This window comes from Hyperoodon ampullatus, assembly GCF_949752795.1.
Source record: "Hyperoodon ampullatus genome assembly, chromosome: 16".
NCBI lineage: Eukaryota > Metazoa > Chordata > Mammalia > Artiodactyla > Ziphiidae > Hyperoodon > Hyperoodon ampullatus.
The window spans coordinates 53020713-53040569 of NC_136929.1; the positions used below are offsets into that span (position 1 = coordinate 53020713).

At 46.3% G+C, this 19857-nt stretch overlaps 1 protein-coding gene across 1 annotated transcript; it reads left to right on the forward strand.

The window, feature by feature from the left end:
- Nucleotides 1–5024: 5024 nt before the first annotated feature.
- RGCC (regulator of cell cycle) lies at nucleotides 5025–18842 on the forward strand. Its single transcript, XM_079721942.1, has 5 exons — nucleotides 5025–5227; nucleotides 5761–5946; nucleotides 14808–14915; nucleotides 17127–17189; nucleotides 18463–18842. The coding sequence occupies exons 1-5, from the start codon at nucleotides 5179–5181 to the stop codon at nucleotides 18468–18470; spliced, it is 414 nt and encodes a 137-aa protein (XP_079578068.1). The 5' UTR covers nucleotides 5025–5178; the 3' UTR covers nucleotides 18471–18842.
- Nucleotides 18843–19857: the final 1015 nt, after the last annotated feature.

Sequence of the window (19857 nt, forward strand, 5' to 3'; positions counted from 1 at the left end):
TCAATTATAAGGGTCAGAAATCCCCACAGTAGTGGCTTACACAAGATGGACATTGTCTTTTTTTTTTTTTTAACATCTTTATTGGAGTATAATTGCTTTACAATGGTGTGTTAGTTTCCATTGTATATCAAAGTGAATCAGCTATACATATATATATATATCCCCATATCTCCTCCCTCTTGTGTCTCCCTCCCACCCTCCCTATCCCAGACATTGTCTTTTATTTTTCTATCATGTAGGTCTCTCACCAGGGTTCGGTTGGTATGGAGGTACCAAGACATCAGGATCTGGGATTCTTCTATCCTTTTGCCACCATCCTCAATATATGGCTTCCACCTCATGGTGTGAAATCCAGCTGCAAGTCTGTCTTCTATCCATCAGGAAGAAGCAAGGACGAGGGTGCCTGCCCCCTTCCCTTGAGATTACATTCTAGAGGTTTGCATAGAATATCTCTGCTCAAAGCCTGTGGTTCAGAATCAAGTCACATGACTACTCCCAATTGCAAGGGAGGTTGGGAAATACAGTCTTTATTTCAGGAATCCATGGGTCTGAAGGGGAGAGCTGATATTAGGAAACAGAAGTTTCTTCCACACAGTGTCTGTAAAGGAATGCTAGGAGTTTTTGATTGTCTATAGGAGACTTAAGGAGAAAAAAAATCTCATCTGGAAATAAAAATTTGAAAACTTATAAATGTTAGTTACAATCTCGAGAGGGGATGAGATAGCCTGGCAAAGGTATAGATGAGAAGAAAAGGTCAAGGAGAGACCTGTAGGGGACTCAGACTTTAATTATGAAGAGGAAGATTCAACAGGGCCCTGAGAAGAAATGGTGAGGTGATTAGATGGATATTCAAGAAAAGCTTTAAGGAGACAGTGGGTAACAGTGTACAAGGGGAAGAGATGCCAATTAAGATAAAGAACTGGTCTTTAAAATGTAAGAAGTTCTGATTTCCTGTTTCAAAATTGTAAGCTACCTCAAGTTTTTTTCTCAAAGGAGACCTGTGTGAACGAATGACCTCAGTAACTTGAAATATGTATAAACTGTAGTGTAAAGATTTTATGGTTAATTTAGGTTCAGGGTTCATGAAAGACAAGGCTCCCCAGCCCTCCTCAGTGAGGGAAAAGGTCACATCTGAACGGTGAGGTTACTTACCATCGTCATCACTATGATCAGGTGACGGGACCACAGGAAGCCCTGGAATAGAAAATGGAACCCAGCCAGAAGGCTCTAGGGACAGAGGGTTTGACTTTTGCCTTTCGTCTGGTTCTAGGAAAGGATTCAAGGTGAACAGAGAAGTGGACTCGCATGTGTACACTAAGAGATAGGTAAGAGTATGTTAGCTAAGTATTGTTTGTGAGAGAGAAAGATTGGAAACAACCCAAGTGTCCATCAACCTGAGAGTGGAAAAATAAATTATTCTGTAGTCATTCAGTACAATTCTATTTGGCAGATAAAAATAAACAAACTAGATCTAGTTGAATAAACTAGATCTGTGTGTACCGACATATGTAAAAACAAAGTTGAATGAAAACAAAGCATGTTCACATTAGTTATGTAAATTTAAAAACCATACAAAGCAATACTATATTTTTTAGTGTAAGCATATAAATATAGTTTAGGTACAAAAATGTGGACTGGGAGGGTACTTACCAAATTCATGGTAATGCTCCTCTCTGGGGAGGGAGCGGATAGGACTTGGAAGGATGAAAAAGGGGATTTCAACTTTTTCTGCATTGTTCTATTTCTCTTGTTAAGAAATGTTTGAAGCATATGAAAAGGTGGTCAATTTAATTACTTATTAGGGAAATGTGAATTAAAGCTACAGGAAGAAGAAAAAAGAACCCACAGTAAGATACTAGTACACAGTTACCAGTATGGCTAAAATGAATGAGTCTAACAGTATCATGTGTTGACACAAATATGGAACAACTGGGATTCTTCTACATTGCTGGCGGGAATGTAGATTCATTCAACCACTTCAGAAAACTCTTTGGCAGTATCTTCAAAAGCTAAACAGATGCCTATCCTGTGATTCGGAAATTCACTTCTAGATATAAACCCAGGAGAAGTGAATATTTATGTGCACCAAAAGAAATGCCCATGCTGTACACGGCAGCTTTATTTATATTAGCCAATGACTAGAGATACTCATACCATTTGGTTATTCTACTTCTAGATATATACCCTAGAGACTCTTACTCTTGTACGCTGGCAGACATGTGCAAGAATACCCCTTGCTGCACTACATTACAGTAGCAACGGCAGCAACACAACTCAAATCTCCACCAACAGGAGGATGGATTCATACCGCAACAACATGGATGAACCTCCTGGACATTATGTTAAACAAAAGCAGCCAGATAGAAAAGAATACATACAGTATGATTTTAAGGAGTTTTAGTCGGCAAAAGTAATTCCTGGTGACAGAATTCAGAACAGGGGTTACCATAGGGGTTACTTATGGGGTGCTATTGACTGCAAAATGGCATAGAGAACCCTTCTGGGGTGATGACAAAATACTACATCTTGATCTGGATAGTAATTACACAGGTGTATATGTAGGTAGGAATTTACCAAACTGTGCACTCAAGATTTGCATACTATATCATATATAAGTTACATCTCAAAAAAATCTGAAGCAAAAATGACAAAATATTCACGTGTTAGTTCTCATTGGTGGGTACACAGAGTGCTATTACTGAATTCTCTATATTTTCCTGTACATTCATATTATATTTATAATTAGGAAAGAGAGGGAGCAGTAGTTCTCCATAATGGAAGTGACACCGTCCTAGAGGGGGTGACACTTTGAGTTGAGGCCCCTGCCCATTCATCTCCCCAGCGCTTGGGCAAGGGAGTTCCCTTACAATGGGGTGCAGAAGACACCAACCAACCAACCTCTCCTGGTAGAAACAGGTGATCTTCACTGTCACTCTCTTAGTAAATTGTCATGGCTGTTAAAAAGTGGGGCTGTTCTGTAGGCTCTTTTGAAGATCAGCTTAACTGATTCTTCAGCTGAGAGGGCCCCTGAGCCATCATGCAAGAGCTGGGCTACATCCCACCACCCTACATCCCAGCCTGACCAAAGAGGGAGAGCTTCATTTGGAAGGTAGCTCCCTGGCCTCAGCTCCCAGACCAGCTGCTGCTCCGTTATCCCAGGGCATCCCCAGTGGGTACCACAGCAAGTCAAAGAGCATGAGGAGAGAAAAAAGAATTTAATAAGGGAGGTGGGAAAAGGAAGAAAAAAGATGCACATGCCTTGACTGTTGCTTCAAGGACCTGGATTATCTGCACTCTTACTTGGAGCCTCTTCCTCCTGTCTGCTCAGTTCTCCACCTTACACTGTGGAGAAAGGGAGGGTGTGGTGAAGCACAAAGTGGCTCTGAAACCATACAGACTTGACTTTTTTTTTTTAACATTTTTATTGGAGTATAATTGCTTTACAATGGTGTGTTAGTTTCTGCTGCATAACAAAGTGAATCAGCTATATGTATACATATATCCCCATATCTCCTCCCTCTTGCATCTCCTTCCCTCCCACGCTCCCTATCCCACCCCTCTAGGTGGACACAAAGCACGGAGCTGATCTCCCCGTGCTATGCGGCTGCTTCCCACTAGTTATCTATTTTACGTTTGGTAGTGTGTATATGTCCATGCCACTCTCTCACTTCGTCCCAGCATACCCTTCCCCCTCCCCGTGTCCTCAAGTCCATTCTCTACGTCTGTGTCTTTATTCGTGTCCTGCCCCTAGGTTCTTCAGAACCTTTTTTTTTTTTTTAGATTCCATATATATGTGTTAGCGTACGGTATTTGTTTTTCTCTTTCTCACTTACTTTGTATATATGTGCCACATCTTCTTTAGCCATTCATCTGTCGATGGACACTGAGGTTGCTTCCGTCAGACCTGCCTTTCCATCACTATGTGACTAGCTTATCACCTAACCTCTCTGTGCTTCAGTTTCCTTCTGTGTAGAACAGAAGCAGTAGTTCTACCTCTCAGGGTTGCTGTGGGCCTGGAAATGGTGCATGCCAAGACCTGCCCTAGGAGGCCCTTGATAACCGCAGTAAGATGCCTCCTTTCCCTCTGAGACCGGTTTGTGGGTCAGAGACACTGGGAGCGCCCTCCAATAGCACTTTGAGCGAGGATGGCTGTTGAGCACTCGATACGTGTCTAGTGCAACTGAGGGACTGAAAATTTCATTTTATTCTATTTTAGTTGCTTTGCATTTAAGAAGCCACCCGTGGCAAGTGGCTACCGCATCGGGCAGCGCAATGTGCAGGGCTTTCACGGTCAGGACTCGTCCCTTGCCAGGCGGCTCTCCATCTACGCAGTAATTTGTTCTCTTAACAAACTCCTCCCGAACAAATTCGGGGCTGCCGTGAACACCCAGGACCGTAGTCAGGCTCTGGGGCTCGTGGATGGGAACAACGAAGGTTCGTCAACTCCTGGACTCCACCGACGTCTGTCCCTCTGGCCCCCTACCCTCTCTACTCCGTCCACCCCCAACCCTCAAGTCCCTTGGGGGCAATGGGGAGGGGACGCGCGGGAGACTCCCTCTGCGGCTCCCATATGGGTCTGAGTCTTCCACGGCTTTCGCCTACTTTATTCTTCGCAACAAACCCAGGAGGCTCAGCATTTCCATTTCACAGATGAGGAAACTGAGGCTCGTGGAGCTTCTGGGCACAGGGCGGGAATCAGCCGAGCACCAGCCCTAAACTCTTTGGGGCCCTGGTGTCGCCAAAGTTACTTTCGTGGGGCGTGTTGTCAGGGCGCGCGGGGAAGGCGGCGGGTAAATATTTGGGGCTGTAACCTGGGCTCCGGCGACTCCGCGTCACTGCGGTTCCCCAGCGGGCGCGTGGCGAGGGCGGTGCCTGGGGGACAGGGGCGTCCCTGGCGCGGCGGCAGGGACAGACCCGGCGGCCAGGCTCCCGTGGCCCCGCCCCGGCCCGCCCCCGCCCGCGGCTATAAGACCTCGGGACTGCCGGTGGCTGCGGCCGGGAAAGATCTGGCGGGCGGACGGCGCAGGCAGCTGCGAGGCGGGAGCGCAGCCGGGCGAGGGGACAGGCAGAGCGGGACGTGCCCAGGAGAGGGGACGGGCGGCCTCAGCGGGAGCGTCTGCACGATCCCGCGCCCAGACCTCGCAGGACCCCCCGACGCGCGCCGGGCCTAGCCCGCCCATGAAGCCGCCCGCCGCGCAGGGCAGCCCCGCGGCCGCCGCGGCCGCAGGTGAGTGGGGGTCTCCTTAAAGCCGGGGCCTTGCGCGAAAGAAGCGGGATCCCGCGTCGTCTCGTTGCATCCCTCCCCCAGACTCTCCGGCGGGCGGGTTCAGCCTCCTCCCCACGCGGGGCTGGGGGTCCGAGCCCGACACGTCACGGGCGCATCCTGACTCAGTCCTCCCACCGCCGCCCGGTTCACACTCGCCCCCGGGGAGCGAACGCGGGGAAGAGTCCCCGACAGCGCGTGGGAAAGCGTTCGGCTGTGTCCGCTTAGCTGCGTGACCTTTGGCCTGCAACCTCCCCCGGTCGAGGCTCAGTTTCTTTATCTCGAAAACGGGCGCGACACCAAGGCGCACTTCACGGGGGTGGTGGAGAGCATTAAAAGATAACAGCGAGCAGCGGGCAGCGACAGCCGGGCTGTCCCCGGGCTAGCGCGCGGTCAGCGTTAGTTAGCGATCCTCGGGAACGGTACGGCCCCTGCCGGGCCGGGGTTGGGACGGCCGCCCCGCCCCACCCTCACCTGAGCCCGCCGTCCCTCCCCAGCCCCGGCCTTGGACTCGGCCGACGCGGGGGACCTGAGCGACGCGCTGTGCGAGTTTGATGCGGTGCTGGCCGACTTCGCGTCGCCCTTCCACGAGCGCCACTTCCACTACGAAGAGCACCTGGAGCGCATGAAGCGGCGGAGCAGCGCCAGCGTCAGCGATAGCAGCGGCTTCAGCGACTCGGAGAGTAAGTGTGGCCCCGCCGGGGAAGGTGCCGGAGCCCTGGGGACTCCCCGTACCCGGCCCGCGGAGGAGCGCTCTGGGCTCGGGGCTCAGCTTGCTTATCGGGGCCGGGCGGAGTTACAGCCCCAAAGCTCAGCGCGGTCTCTAGGACTCTAGGCGTCTCCGGGGCTGCAGGCCCGGCGGGGACAAGACCCCTGAGCATGGTCTCGGGAAGGCTCTTGGAGGGCAGGCTGGTCTACCTGCCGCCGGCAGGTGTCAGGAGGCAGGAGGGTCGAAGCGGCAGGACTCCTGGGACCCCAGCCAGGCCTTCCCGCGGCTCCCTCCCCTCCTCTCCTTCCCCAGTCTTTCCTCTCTCAGCAGTATCTTCAGAGGATGTGGAGCAAGTGCCACAGGCATGGGGTCGGGGCGCATGGGAGGGCATAATATGCACGTATTTGTGAAACCAGGAAAGGTTTCCTAAGCTCCCCTTCTTAGATTTTTGAAACACTTCTTGCACTTTGTTCTGGCCCTGAGCTCCCAGACTTGTTGCTACACTGCCTGAAGTTTTGGAAGAATCCCTGGCACCGCTGAGCTCAAGTATTTAGAAAGTGTCCCTCATCCTTCAGGCAGGTCCATCACGTGGACGGCTGGCTCTGACTCCCCACCCAGTTGGGGGTGGGCAGAGAGCACATGAGCCCAGAGCTGCTTTCTGGTGACTTTGCTCATCGTGGAAACTACCCCCCATGTCTCTCTGTCCTAAGCAACCTTGTTACAAAGAGAGACCATTTTTTCCAGGAACTTGAGTGTCCTGTAAGGATTTTGGATACCTTTTCAGGCGTCAAACAGCAAATCGGGTGACTTTTCAGTATTATGTGACTGCTGTTTTACCCAACCTGGATTACTTACTATTTTTCAAAGTGAATTTTAAACATTTCTGGGTAATTCTTGAGGCTTCATTCCCTAGATGGGATACAAGCGTGAGTGTCACTCCCTTTGTTGTCCTTGACTCTGGAAATAAAAACAATGACCTTTCCTTGTGATTCCCTTCTTTTGAAATCTGAAGCTCCCCCTTGTTACAGGGCAAAGATACAGTCCTAGGCTTACACACGAGCTGTCCTTCTGAAAAGGAATAAAGGACACTCGCCACCCAGTTCAGGCTTTGAGTCAGAAACTTGAGTTCCAGCTTGACTTTTCTTGGCAGCCCTGCCCAAGCGTTAGAAATAATTGCAGCTTTTGAGGTGAAAGGGAATGGAATCGTATGCTGTTAATTTTCCGTTCAGTATGTTTGGACTTTGTTGCTAATGACCAGACCGCTTATTTTCAATTTCAAAGAGAAGTCTAAAAAATTTTGAAATTTGTCTCCATGTCTGTAGCCAAACTTAAATATGTCTCCTTCTACTGGGGCATGGAGCAAGTTATTCATCAAGCACAAATTCTCTCCCCCGTGGGAAAGAAAGCTGGCACGGTCTGTCCAGTGCCGCTGTCTTGCAAAGAACAGCTCCTTTCTAAACCACAGCTGCATTTGGCCAGAATACGGTCTGAGCTCACCCATTCATGGGTGATTGCAACTCCCTCTGGGTAGGGTTTCAGATCTGGGATCTGTTTTCAGAGGCCTCAAAGAAAAGGCACTCGAAACACATTCTTAACAGTTTGGGGGGAGATATTTGGAATAGTCTGTAGTTTTTCTTAGGGTATGTGTGTGTACTTTGTTTTCTGCTTTTGTTGTTAACTGTTAAACTAACCCTTAGTTTGGTGGTTAGAGAGGTAAGCGGGAGGGTATAAAGAAGGCTCAGATGACATTAGTCTTTTCTATAAATGTGTAGTTTGGCCTCCACGAGGCAGGTTAGAAATAGTCCTGGCAGAAGCAGTGTGTATCTAAATAGTAATTCCTTAAGGACGCATAATATGTGTCTTAATTGCCGCTAAGAATGGATCACAGACATGTGTTATACTCATTTGTCTGTTTAATGCTTTTCTGTGGAAGAGAATATTTGAGAGACGTGGATCCTACTGAAATTTAGCCCACCAAAGGGGAGACGCACCAGGATGATCATAATAAGAGCAGCTCTCTCTCTTTTTTTTAAATTTATTTTTTGGCTGCATTGGGTCTTCGTTGCTGCACGCAGGCTTTCTCTAGTTGCGGCGAGCGGTGTCTACTCTTCCTTGCGGTGCGCGGGCTTCTCATTGCGGTGGCTTCTCTTATTACGGAGCACGAGCTCTAGGTGCACAGGCTTAGTAGGTGCGGCACGCGGGCCCTAGAGCGCGCGGGTTTCAGTAGTTGTGGTGTGTGGAAGAGCAGCTCTCTTTTGCCAGGCTCTTTCTATGATTACTATTATTATTTATTAGCTCTAACTATTAATGATGTCTTTGCTTTGCTTTAAATGTGTTATCTCATATGATCTCTGCTACAGTCCTGGAGTGTAGGCACTGTTGTCTCCTTTTTTCTGATAAAATAGTGGAACCAGTTGGGCTGTCTCTCTCTCTAAGGTCTTGCTCTGTCACCATGGATGGTTGGCTGGTATGTGAACCAGGTCCTCCGGGATAGACTTGAAGTCTCACTGGACCGGGATCATGTGCCTGTTTATCAATGGTGGTTGTGTCTGAAGGTGTCTCTTCAAGGCAGTGGTCACCTGGCCGGGTCTGTGGAGCCCAGGCTGAGCTCTGTTAGGGCCCTGCACGAGGAGTGGGCCTCATTTTCTCTAGCTGTGAAATGGAAAGGATGCTATTTAATGACGATGTTAGAAACATCCATAAGCTCATGATGAGGAAGAAAATATTTGTTCTGTTTGATGCTTTTAAGAAAATAATAAAATGCACATGCCACGCTCTGTCACATAAGTCAGAGACATTTGAGCCAGTGTCTTGTGTGAAAATGTTATGCATGAAGCTCTAAACCCTTGGGACCTTGGTTTTCACTCTACCTTTACAGCTCTGTCACTCTGAAGATGTACCTACTGCATTCCTGTTTCTTGAAGAACCCTTTCTTTTCTCTCAAAAAAAAAAAGATGAGAAAGACAAATATTATATGATATCACTTATATGTGGAATCTAAAACTAGTACAAATGAACTTATTTACAAAACAGAAACAGACTCACAGACATAGGAAACAAACTTATGGTTACCAAAGGGGAAGTGGGGAGAGGGATAAATTAGGAGTATGGGATTAACAGATACATACTACTATATATAAAATAGATAAACAACAAGGATTTATTATATAGCACAGGGAGCTATATTCAGTATCTTGTAATAATCTATAATGGAAAAGAATAAAAAAAGAATATATGTATGCATATATATATATATATATATATATATATATCTGAATCACTTTGCTGTGTACCTGAAACAATACAATATTGTAAATCAACTATACTTCAATTAAAAAATATTTCGCTTGCTTGCATCCAGAGGAGAAAAAGTAGACACTCCTTCTTCCACCCAGAGAAGCAAGTTACTTAGATAGGAGAGAAGAACGGATATTTAATAAGGAAATACTCTTTCCTGTTTCCACTTACAGGGAATCCTTCTAAGACATGAAGAGGACCAAAATAACAGTGGCAAGATAACTTCACATTAGGGGTGGCATTCAAATGGGGGCTGATGAAAATAGTTCCTTTTGTTTCTTTCTTCTAGATTTCGGTTCCAACAGGTAACACCAGACACTTTCATGCGAGCGGTTTCAACTTCGGCAGTAAAAGGGCAGCACAGTTAGGAGGGCAGCGAGGTTCAAACGCGATCCTCGGAGGTGCTTCGGGCATTGTGCACATCTTTGGTTTGAACTTATTTTGAAAAATCTGTTGTATTTTTAGTCTTTTCAAAACTGTAAGCGCACAGCATGACTTCTGAAATGTGTTTAATGACATTTTAACTCATCAGATACTAAATTTTAACCAATGTGTTAATTTATGATTCCACCAATGGATTTTGTAAGAAGTTTCTAATATTAACTGGAACTTTAAAAGGTGATGCAAACTTATATCTTTGACGGATTGGAGTTTCCTTTTTCCTTTGAGGGGGGAAGTGTTTTGCTACTTAACAGAAAACGTCTGACGTCTACTCCGTATGCTGGAGCTATTATGATTTTGCAGGGCCATTGTAGGGAATGAGGAATTGGCTTCTTTAGCATGTGCAGGACCTAGAACGTCTGTATTTCTTTGCCTCGACTCTTCTAGCTTGGCCCTGGGAGAGGGCACTGTATGGCCCGTGGTGGTGGGGCATGCATGACAGGTAGCCTATTGGCTGATTTGGCCTAAGAGGCACTGAGACCAGAACTTGAACTTGTTCAAGGTGGGAGAGACTGAGAAGTTAGGAGCCCTCAGGGTGTCCTGGTGTGTGTTAGGAATTCCAGGCAGATGACAGGTGTCACTGGCTGACACCTGGAGGGGTATCTAGAGGGACTGAGCAGTCTCAGAAGGGAAGCGGGGGCGATAGTGCTGAAACTGAGGAACGTTTTCTTATTATATCCCACTTTCAGGGAGGCTGTTGGAATTTAGATTTTGAGGAGGAGATTCAACCCACCTCCCCCAACACCCGCATACCATTCCCTGTGGCAAAAGGGAAACAGGTCCAAGGCTTTCTTTTTCTCAGTTAATTACTATGGTTTGCTTGCCTGAAATGTGTGGGATTGTTCTATATTTACAGGAGCTCTGGGCCAGGGTTACTGTCTGTGGTTTCCCTTTCCTCTGGAGTAGCACACGCTGGTGCCAACCCCAAATTACCTTTCTCCCCACCCCCAAATGAAATAAGCACGTCTACCTTTTAAACAAGCCTCTGTTTTTGTAGCTGAGCTTCCCAAGCTCTGTTGGCGCTCTTGCAGTTAGATGTTTGCATATTTAATATGCTCACAATACTTTTGATGATGTCTTAGAAAACTTGGTCCCTGAATTCGAGGTTCCTGGCTTCAGCGCACCAAGTTGACTGGCCAAGGACATTTCTGATGGGGCTTTACAGCCGATAGCAGTAGATGTTTACAACATCTAAAATATCTAGTCTTGCCACCTGCCGCGGTTCCCCAAATCATCACTGTTATGTGTCCCTTGAAGCCCTGTTAATGGCAACACCTAATATTGGGTGGGGCAACAATACATTACTATGCTATCAGCCTGTGACACATTCCTGTCCTTTATCAGACTAATGAGCTGTTATTTCTAGAACTCAAGAAATAGAGTTCTAGGGGAATGAAAAGAACAGGAAGTCAGGCTTTGCTTCCCTTTTAATATACACCTAGCATGACATCTTGTTCACTGTAAGTCCGTGGAATGAAATTTTATTGGATAAAGGGTAAAGAGAGGTCTAGAGCTTGGGGTACTTCCGTGTCTGTGGGTTTGTTCTTGGGAGGTTTGTTCTAGGGCACCTCTGAAGATAAATTTTCTCTTAGGAATTTATCTGAAGAAGTGGAAGAAGCCTGGGCCCAGAATCTTGAGTCTTCTTACTCTCTTTGGTGACCTTTCTTCTCCTGAGTGTGTCTTCCTCCATTTTGTTGGGAAAACAGAATAAAAGCAATGAAAACCATAGGTATCACAGGAGCGCCTGGCTTACTGATTCCCCTTTCGCAAGAGAAGAAGCTAAGGCTCAGAGATGAAGTGACTTGCACAGGGTCACACTGCTTTCACACGGCCTCGGTGCCACACATCTCTAGGGTGGCAGCTTCTGGGGCTCCTGCGGTTGTCCTGGTCATTGTTTTGGGGAATAAGGTGTAGAGCAGTTATGAACACAGGGTGGAACTCAACTGTGGGGAAGTTTGGCTCAGGGGTGCTGGGGGTTCATTTCCTTTTGATGGTTGAACACTCTGGAGCTTGGAGTCAGGCTGGGCCCGTATTGTGCACTGGAACTCATGGAAATAGAGAGGCATCAAGGTGTAGCAGTGAGCTGGTGCGTGAGATTGTGTGTGTGTGTGTGTGTGTGTGTGTGTGTTGTAACTAGAATTTTTTTTTCCCCTCCTTCATTGTGGGAGTAGCACAAGTTCATTATCAGTAAGAGGCAACTTCTGATTATTTGAACAGTGTATTTAATAGTTGGCAGCTGAATTTGTCAGTCAAATAACAGGCAGTTTGTCTATATATTTTCTGAGTTTGAGGAAAATACTTAGATCAAAAAGGCATATAAACACCAGGCTCTAAAGGGTAAGACGTAAGCCGTGGTGATGTCTTAGTATACTATGACGCTACAGAGTCTCAAAACCAAGTGAGTTACCTGAATTTTCCATGAATCCTCACTGGATTCCTTTTTCCTACCGTTTTGCAATGACCTTTTCCATGTCTAGGTCATTCCTTCCCCCCAGACTCAACAGCATTTGGTCAGCCTGTGTGTGCGGCAAACAAATTGTGTGTGTGTGTGTGTGTGTGTGTGTGTGTTTGCCCCCTCCCAAGGGATGAGTATACATGGACGTAAAATTGATGGAGAGTCGGGGCAGAACAGAGGTGAAGTCCCAAGTCAGGAGAAGGGCCTGCAGTGCAGGGTGTGGTGGTGAGACTGAGACCAGGGGTGCTGCCAGCGAGTCCTGGGTTCAGCACTCTGGGCCAGGGATGGGGGTGATGCTCTCAGGTGTCCTTTGGAGCCAAGGATAATGTTCCAGAGACATCATACTCCTTTCTCCTGGCTCACGAGTCCGGGCACGAGGCCTGCTTCCCCAGCGCCCTCTGTGGTTTTCCTAACCCCCTCAGTCTTACCTCATCTTTTCCCCACAAGTCTCTCGGGTTCTATTTGGGGCGATTCTCCTGCCTCTGACGTGGCGACAAGCAGTAACGAGTCGCGGTAAGTCTGCGATGGGCGTGACCACTTTCCAGTGCATAGGGAAAAGCCCTCCCCTTGAGAAAACCCAGAATGCTGCAGAGGGCGGCCCAGCTGACAAGCGAGCAGAAGGGCTTCCCACGTTGAGTTCCACTGAGTACAAGCGTCTTGAGACGCTTGTCCCAAGGGCAAGTAAACCAGGGGAAATAGGGCTGAGCTGGTTTCTTTTCTTTTTTTTTTTTTTTTAATATTTATTTATTTATTTGTTTGGCTGAGTTGGGTCTTAGCTGCGGCATGCTGGATCTTTCGTTGCGGCGCCTGGTCTCTTCGTTGTGGCTCGCGGGCTCTAGAGCGCACAGGTTTAGTTGCCCTGTGGCATGTGGGATCTTAGTTCCCCGACCAGGGATCGAATCTGCGTCCCCTGCATTGGAAGGCGGATTCTTAACCACTGGACCACCAGGGAAGTCCCTGAGTCTGTTTCTTTATCACAAGATGTCTCAGGCACGTTAAAGTGGGGTTACATCAGAGGACTCTCCAGGGGTGCTTGGTGTTTCTTAGAGTTCGTTGATCACACAGCTCTTCTCAAAGGACCACTATTCTGGGAAATAATTTCTGGGGAAATGTAAGGGTAAGGTTTGGTGTTTCAGATCTCAGTAGGTGTTCATCATCAAAGCCTTGAAAAATGGTTGTCGTCCTTTTAGGTGACCCGGGCTGGACCTAAGAAGGAAGAATCAACTGTGAGGGTTGGGCATGTTTGGAAAACTGAATGCGATGGGTGTGTAGGCCAGGAAGACAAAATGGCTCTGGGGCCGCCTGGTCAGGGGAGGCTGGGAGGACCAGTAAGGAGGCCTCAGGAACTGCTCCAGGAACTTGGAGCAGTCTTTAGGGATGAAGAGGAATTCTCCTAGGACCAGAAACCTCTGCTTCTGAAAACCCTTTTTTATTCTGGGCATGTCTTTTGTAACTTAGTCCTATTCATTTTGAGTTAAGGGGACCAAAGAAAGGTGGTTTAGTCTCTTCCTGAGCTGGAGGTGATTGGATAAAACTGAGCGAATCCCAAGGAGGACAGGGAGCCTGACCAGGTCCTCATGGCTCAGCCACCCTCTCTCACCCGAACAGCCTTCCCAGAGCTCATCTCTGCTACAGCCGTGCCTGGCTTTGTGTTTTGTTTTAGCTGGGAAGGCTGTTCCTTTGTGACCTCAGAGGCCACATCCTGCTTCCACCACCAGGTCTCCCTTTGAGCCTTTGAGTTAGTGCAGCTCAGCCAGCAGTTCCTTTCTGTGTCACAGCCACACGGCTGGCTGGCCGTGGGTTGGTTTCCTACCCCTTGGCAGGACTTAGAGAAATAGAATCTCAGAACTTCAGAGCTGGAAGGGACTTTAAGGATTATTTAGTCCAGCTTCCCATTTTATGGATGGGTAAACTGAGGCCCAGAGACATTATCTTGCTCAAGGGCATCTGAATACTTAGTAGCTGGGCTGGTTTCCTTGACTCAGCTCAGCCCTGCTTCTGGGACCTTGCCTTGCTCTTGCTTTGGTCTTTGAGGGTATGATAATGGAGGCAGCAAATCACCCAAACTGTAATAGACAACCTGTGGGAGAAGAAATCTTTATCTTTGACCCTCTAGCTTATCCCCAGAATGTAGGAGCTTAGGTAAACCACGACAAAGACTCTCTCATGAGCAGGCAGGGAGGATTATTAAGTCATGGGATCCAACCTTGTCTTTCTATTTTAGGGGGTTCAGAGGGCAGAAGGGACATTTTCCAGGAAAGATGGTTCCTTATGTCTCAAATCCCAAGGGAAGCTCCTCACCCTCATCGGCCAAGCATTGGCTTAGCTGTCAGTTAGACACCCACTGGGCAGTGGGCTCCGGTTTGTCACAAAGGGGGCTGGTTTGGTCATGATGATCCTGTCACCCCCTTCTTTTTTTTTAGGGAAGCAAGGGCCTTTGGTGTGCCTGATTGGAGACACATACTCACACATATACAGGCACACTCTCCTGCCTCAAATCATTTGGGGGCATAAATATAAAATCTGGAGACCAACCTATTTTTTTTTTATAACTTTGCTCCTTTGGGAGATAAACTGTTGGTTGGCAATAGACCATAAGACTGAAAATCGTTTCTAATGAGTTCTGTTTTCTTTCCTGAAAGGTGCAGATTCACTTTATAGGAACAGCTTCAGCTTCAGCGATGAAAAACTGAATTCTCCAACAGACAGCACTCCAGCTCTGCTGTCTCCCGCTGTCCCTCCTAGGAAAGGTAAGTTCATTAGTTGGATTGTGAGTGTTTTTGCTTCCTTCCTCCCTCCTCCTGCTTCTCAGCCTCTTCTTTCTTCCCCCTTCCCCCTAACCAATCTTTCTCAAATGTGCAAAACAAATAGAGAAGACTAGTATCTTAGTATAGTAGAGCATGGAATGGATTTTGTCAGTTCTCAGGATTTTGATCAGCGTGAAAGTGAAATCAGATAACTAGGGGGCAGGAAACCAAATTCACAGGGAGAAAAGACATGTAGACTCTAGACTTTGCTTTCTCTCTTGTGGTGTCATCAAGACAGTGTCAAATGACAGTGGCCTCCCAAGACTGGTTGGTTCTAGAATGTAAAACTCAGCAGTTAGGCTTTGCAGAAAGTTGGGTTCTTTTTCTTGCATTAACTCTTTAACTAATGCTTTCAGATGACCAATTTAGCAATTAAATGGGGTCATCATTATGAAACAAGTAATGATTTAACATAATTCAAAATGGCAGCTCCATCCTACCTCTACTGTGATATGAATAGGCCGAAAAGGTTTTTAAAGATGCATGAGCAGCTTCTTGTATTTTGGAACTAGTAAAGTGTCTCCAGCCAGAGAGCTGAATGTTCTTTTATATTGGGCAAGTGCCCTTTTGAAAACAAAAGCAGTTTTTTTCCCTTAAGAAACATTATACTTGCTGAAAATCGTTGCAGAATGCAATAAAAGTGGAACATAGTTAAAAAGAAATATGAAGATTCCATCATTTTCTCACTCTGGCATGAAGGCAGCATTTCCCCCTTTTTCAAAAGGACATTTAAAAATTCTCTTCTCAACATAACAATGTTAGCAGCCACTGGGGACTCTGCCGTTGTCCAGCCCCTCATCTGTAATGGATCTATTGAATTGAGAGAGACAGAACAGTCTAGAAAGTGGCTTAAAATGTACCCAGATTTGTTACCTGATCCTCAAGAGGTAGGAATTAAAGAGGAGAAGAAAGCCCTAGTGGCAAATTGACTTTAAAAGCTAAGAACAATGAGCTATTTGTGGCCAGCGGGGGCTAATTAATAAAAATATCCAGTAGTGCATTCAGAGAGGGCATGAATGATGAACTCTAGAGAAAAAAGTAAGATACACAGAAAGAAATACCTGTCTCAGGATATAGAGGGAACAAAATCATAATGAGGACTTGTTACTCTGTGCTGGCACCTGGGTGGGATGAGGCTCTCTAGACCCAGCAGCTTCCTGTCACCTTCTCTGTACCACTTTTTTTTTTTTTTTTTTTTGCGGTACACAGACCTATCACTGTTGTGGCCTCTCCCGTTGCGAAGCACAGGCTCTGGACATGCAGGCTCAGTGGCCATGGCTCACGGGCCCAGCCACTCTGCGGCATGTGGGATCCTCCCGGACTGGGGCACGAACCCGTGTCCCCTACATCGGCAGGCGGACTCTCAACCACTGTGCCACCAGGGAAGCCCTCTGTACCATTTTGACACGGAACTGTAGTGCTTAGTTCATTTCATCCTGGAGGGACCATGAGGGCTGAAGCATTGCCCTGAAGTGACAGCATGAACAAAATTGCGTCAGGGGAGAAGTTTAGCAGGAATTAGGGAATCTGGGTGTCCATTCCATACAGTGCCGTGCTTCCCGAATATTTTGACTAACTCAAATCTTACGCAATCAAAAAGTTCAAACTTTTTTTTTTTTTTTCCGTATGTGGGCCTCTCACTGTTGTGGCCTCTCCCGTTGCGGAGCACAGGCTCCGGACGCGCAGGCTCAACGGCCATGGCTCACGGGCCCAACCGCTCCGTGGCATGTGGGATCTTCCCAGACCGGGGCACGAACCCGTGTCCCCTGCATCGGCAGGCGGACTCTCAACCACTGCGCCACCAGGGAAGCCCAAAAAAGTTCAAACTTTTAATCTTCCTTCCCTGTCCCTGTCTCCCCGCATCTCCCAACTTTTAAGGTAGTGAAGGGAGATACTTCTTCCAGGTTGCTGGGATAGGAGTGGGGTATGGGGGGTGATGAACTACAAAAACCAGAAAGAAACATTTAGGCTAATCTTCAGAATAAGTTTCCGAGTTGACTATAAGTAAACACTGGAGCAGCCACTTAGGGTTGGTACAGGACACTCTTTAATAAAGTCTCTGAAGACAAAGAGATGGGGTCGCATAATTCTGGAAAAGTCGGAGTCATCAGCTGTCTTGGATACGGAAACTGAACCTCAACTCTTGTTTTTCAGCCAAACTAGGAGACACGAAAGAGCTAGAAGACTTTATTGCTGATCTCGACAGAACCTTAGCAAGTGAGTACATGCCCGGTAGTTAAAAAAAAAAAATCAAACAGAAAACCCAACCAGCACCTCTGATAAAGTGCTGTAATGTTTACCAGCTTGCCTGGGGCAGGAAGTTACATCATAAGGCTTTTTTAGGTTCAGAAACAGGACCCTAGTGGCTCAGAAAGAAATTCTGAGGGTAAGCTTACATTGAAGTAGACCGTGTGCCTTTCCAAACAGTGAGAACTGACCACCAGCAAACAATGGCATTTTGTTTGAGAAATGGAGAATTAAGTAGTAGTTAGAGCAAGATTGGAGGCTTACCAGCATGGTGGCCTGCCAGGCTTTTCAGAAAAGAAATCAGCCTATTGACCATCAAGCATTATACTGACAAGCCAGGGGGTTCCATCTCAGGGGCCAGAGGAAATTTCACAAGTTAGATCAGGGGTTTGGTGAGGTCTGACTTCTAGAGGGTTGGGTCCCCAAAGAGAGAATTGGCTTCGGGAGATCCTGTAACCAAAGACCCACGCCAATTACTAAAAGACCTGGATTAGGTACGCAGTACCTTGTTTCCCACTGGCAGTTACACTAATGGCACCCCATTTTCTGTGACCAAAAATTTTGAGACCTGAGGATGTTAGATCATAACTGCTATGGGGATGCCTAGAAGAAGGGACCCTGAGAATCAATCCACCCAGTCTATTTCCAAAGAACAGGACTGCAAGAGCCAGAAGGATCAGCTAGACTTTCCTGGATGACAGTTTCAGCAGCTCTACCCTTGGGGGGCCTTATTCGGTCACACAACAGGCCTGGAGAATTACATCCTAGCCCCTTTCATTTTACAGTGAAAGAGTTGATTTTCCTTAAGAAATATTTTATGCTATACTCTGCTAAATAGCTGGGTAGAATCTGAAAAAATAGATCCAAAGCTGGTTATTTAAAAAGAACTCTGTTCTTAAACATGGTTTCAGACAGACCTAAGTATTAGGTGGAAAGTTCTCGTGCAGTTTCTGTTTACTGGAAGATTTTGTTGCCCATTTTCTTATGTGCTGTACCATCCTCCATCAGAAGACAGAGATGATTGTAATTGCAGCACAGTTTGTATTAGACCCATGTGACATGCCTGTTGACTTCATGGAAATTGCAGCAGGCTGCCAGTCATACCAGTTAATCAGACATGTACTACGTGGGAAGCCTGCCAGTAAGTTTGGTGCTTTGATGCCTGTCTGAGAGGTGTGTCTGGCTAAGCATAGGAATTGTTGGCTTTCGTGAGTGGATCACCTTCTCTGTCTCCTGTTGACAGGTATGTGAAGCAAGAAGCTCTGGGTCCTTTCATCATAAGGGAGAAGCTTCAGAGAGCTCTGAGGACCTGATAAAATCAGCTACAGAATTTGCTGCTGGAGGGGCCAGAGATGCTGTTCAACTACCACCAGGCCATTCTCATTCTCATCCTAAAAATGCCTTTGGGCTCATCTCTGGGCAAGTTAGAAATTGACTTTGTTTACCTGCTTGCAGCGTGTTAGAACAGATGACTCATGCTAATGTTGTATTTCCTCTTAAAACATAGCTTTTCTGTAATTTAAAGTGCTTTTATGAGAATATTTGTAATTAATTATATATAGTTGGAGACAGTACTATGCTTTTCCCATTATAATATATTTTTGTATGCAAATAAACTTTGAACTGGAAGTCTGTCTTTTGTAAGCTTTCCTTTTTTTTTTCTCTTGATTTCTTTCAATATATGTCCATCCAACTAGTATTCAAGTGGAAATAACACGCCGCTTGACTTCTAACATGGACGCTGGGCGCTGCCGCATTGCACTAGGCATTAGGATGGTAAACGAGAGAAAGTGTTACTTTGCAGTTCATTCGGGGCTCTAAAGGGAAATGCTGGCATATGATTGATGGGAAATTTTAATTTGAGGGTTGCAGTTTTAATGAAAGCTGGGTTTCTCTTCTATCTCCATTCTCCTCATTTCTTAGCACCTTTTAAGATGCCACGGGTTCATTCCTTCAATTAGGGGAAATACCAGGTGTACTCAAAATCCAGGGCAAGTTGGGGCAACTGGAGGACTTATAAATGATGGTGCTCTTATAAAATCTGTGTGCTGAGGAAGATTTGATATGCTGGCCTGGATGCTAACGTCCAGGTGGCTTCAGTGGAGCCGGAGGGTCCAGATGCAAGGTCTCCCATAAAGTGGGCTTCGCTTGTAGAGGGCAGTGACCCACCCACACACCCCCACCTGCCTTCTGTGGAGGACGGGGAGAGGCATAAAAAACAGGAGAGTCCATACTTTTCTTAGCTATGCTTTTCTATCCTTAAAACATCTAAAATAACCAGGCATTACTTTGATAATCAGAATCAAATTATTAAAAAAAACTCTAATCCTTATGTTCCTGTAGAACACAAATCCAAAGCATAAGTACTTATAATTTTATTTATATTTTCAAAAGCTAACTACTAATTTGATCTGTTTTTCAGGGCATTGTGAAACTATTCAATAAAGTGCCTTTTCTTTAACCTTTTTCTTTTCCCCAACTTTCTGGGAAAGCTTTTGGGTTGAACCCAAATATTTTCTTTATTTCTTTATTGAGGTGTAATTCACATACCCATTCATTCATCATTTTGAAGTGTACATTTCAGCAGTTTTAATTAAAATAAATTTAAAAAATTGTTTTGGCCACACCATGTGGCTTG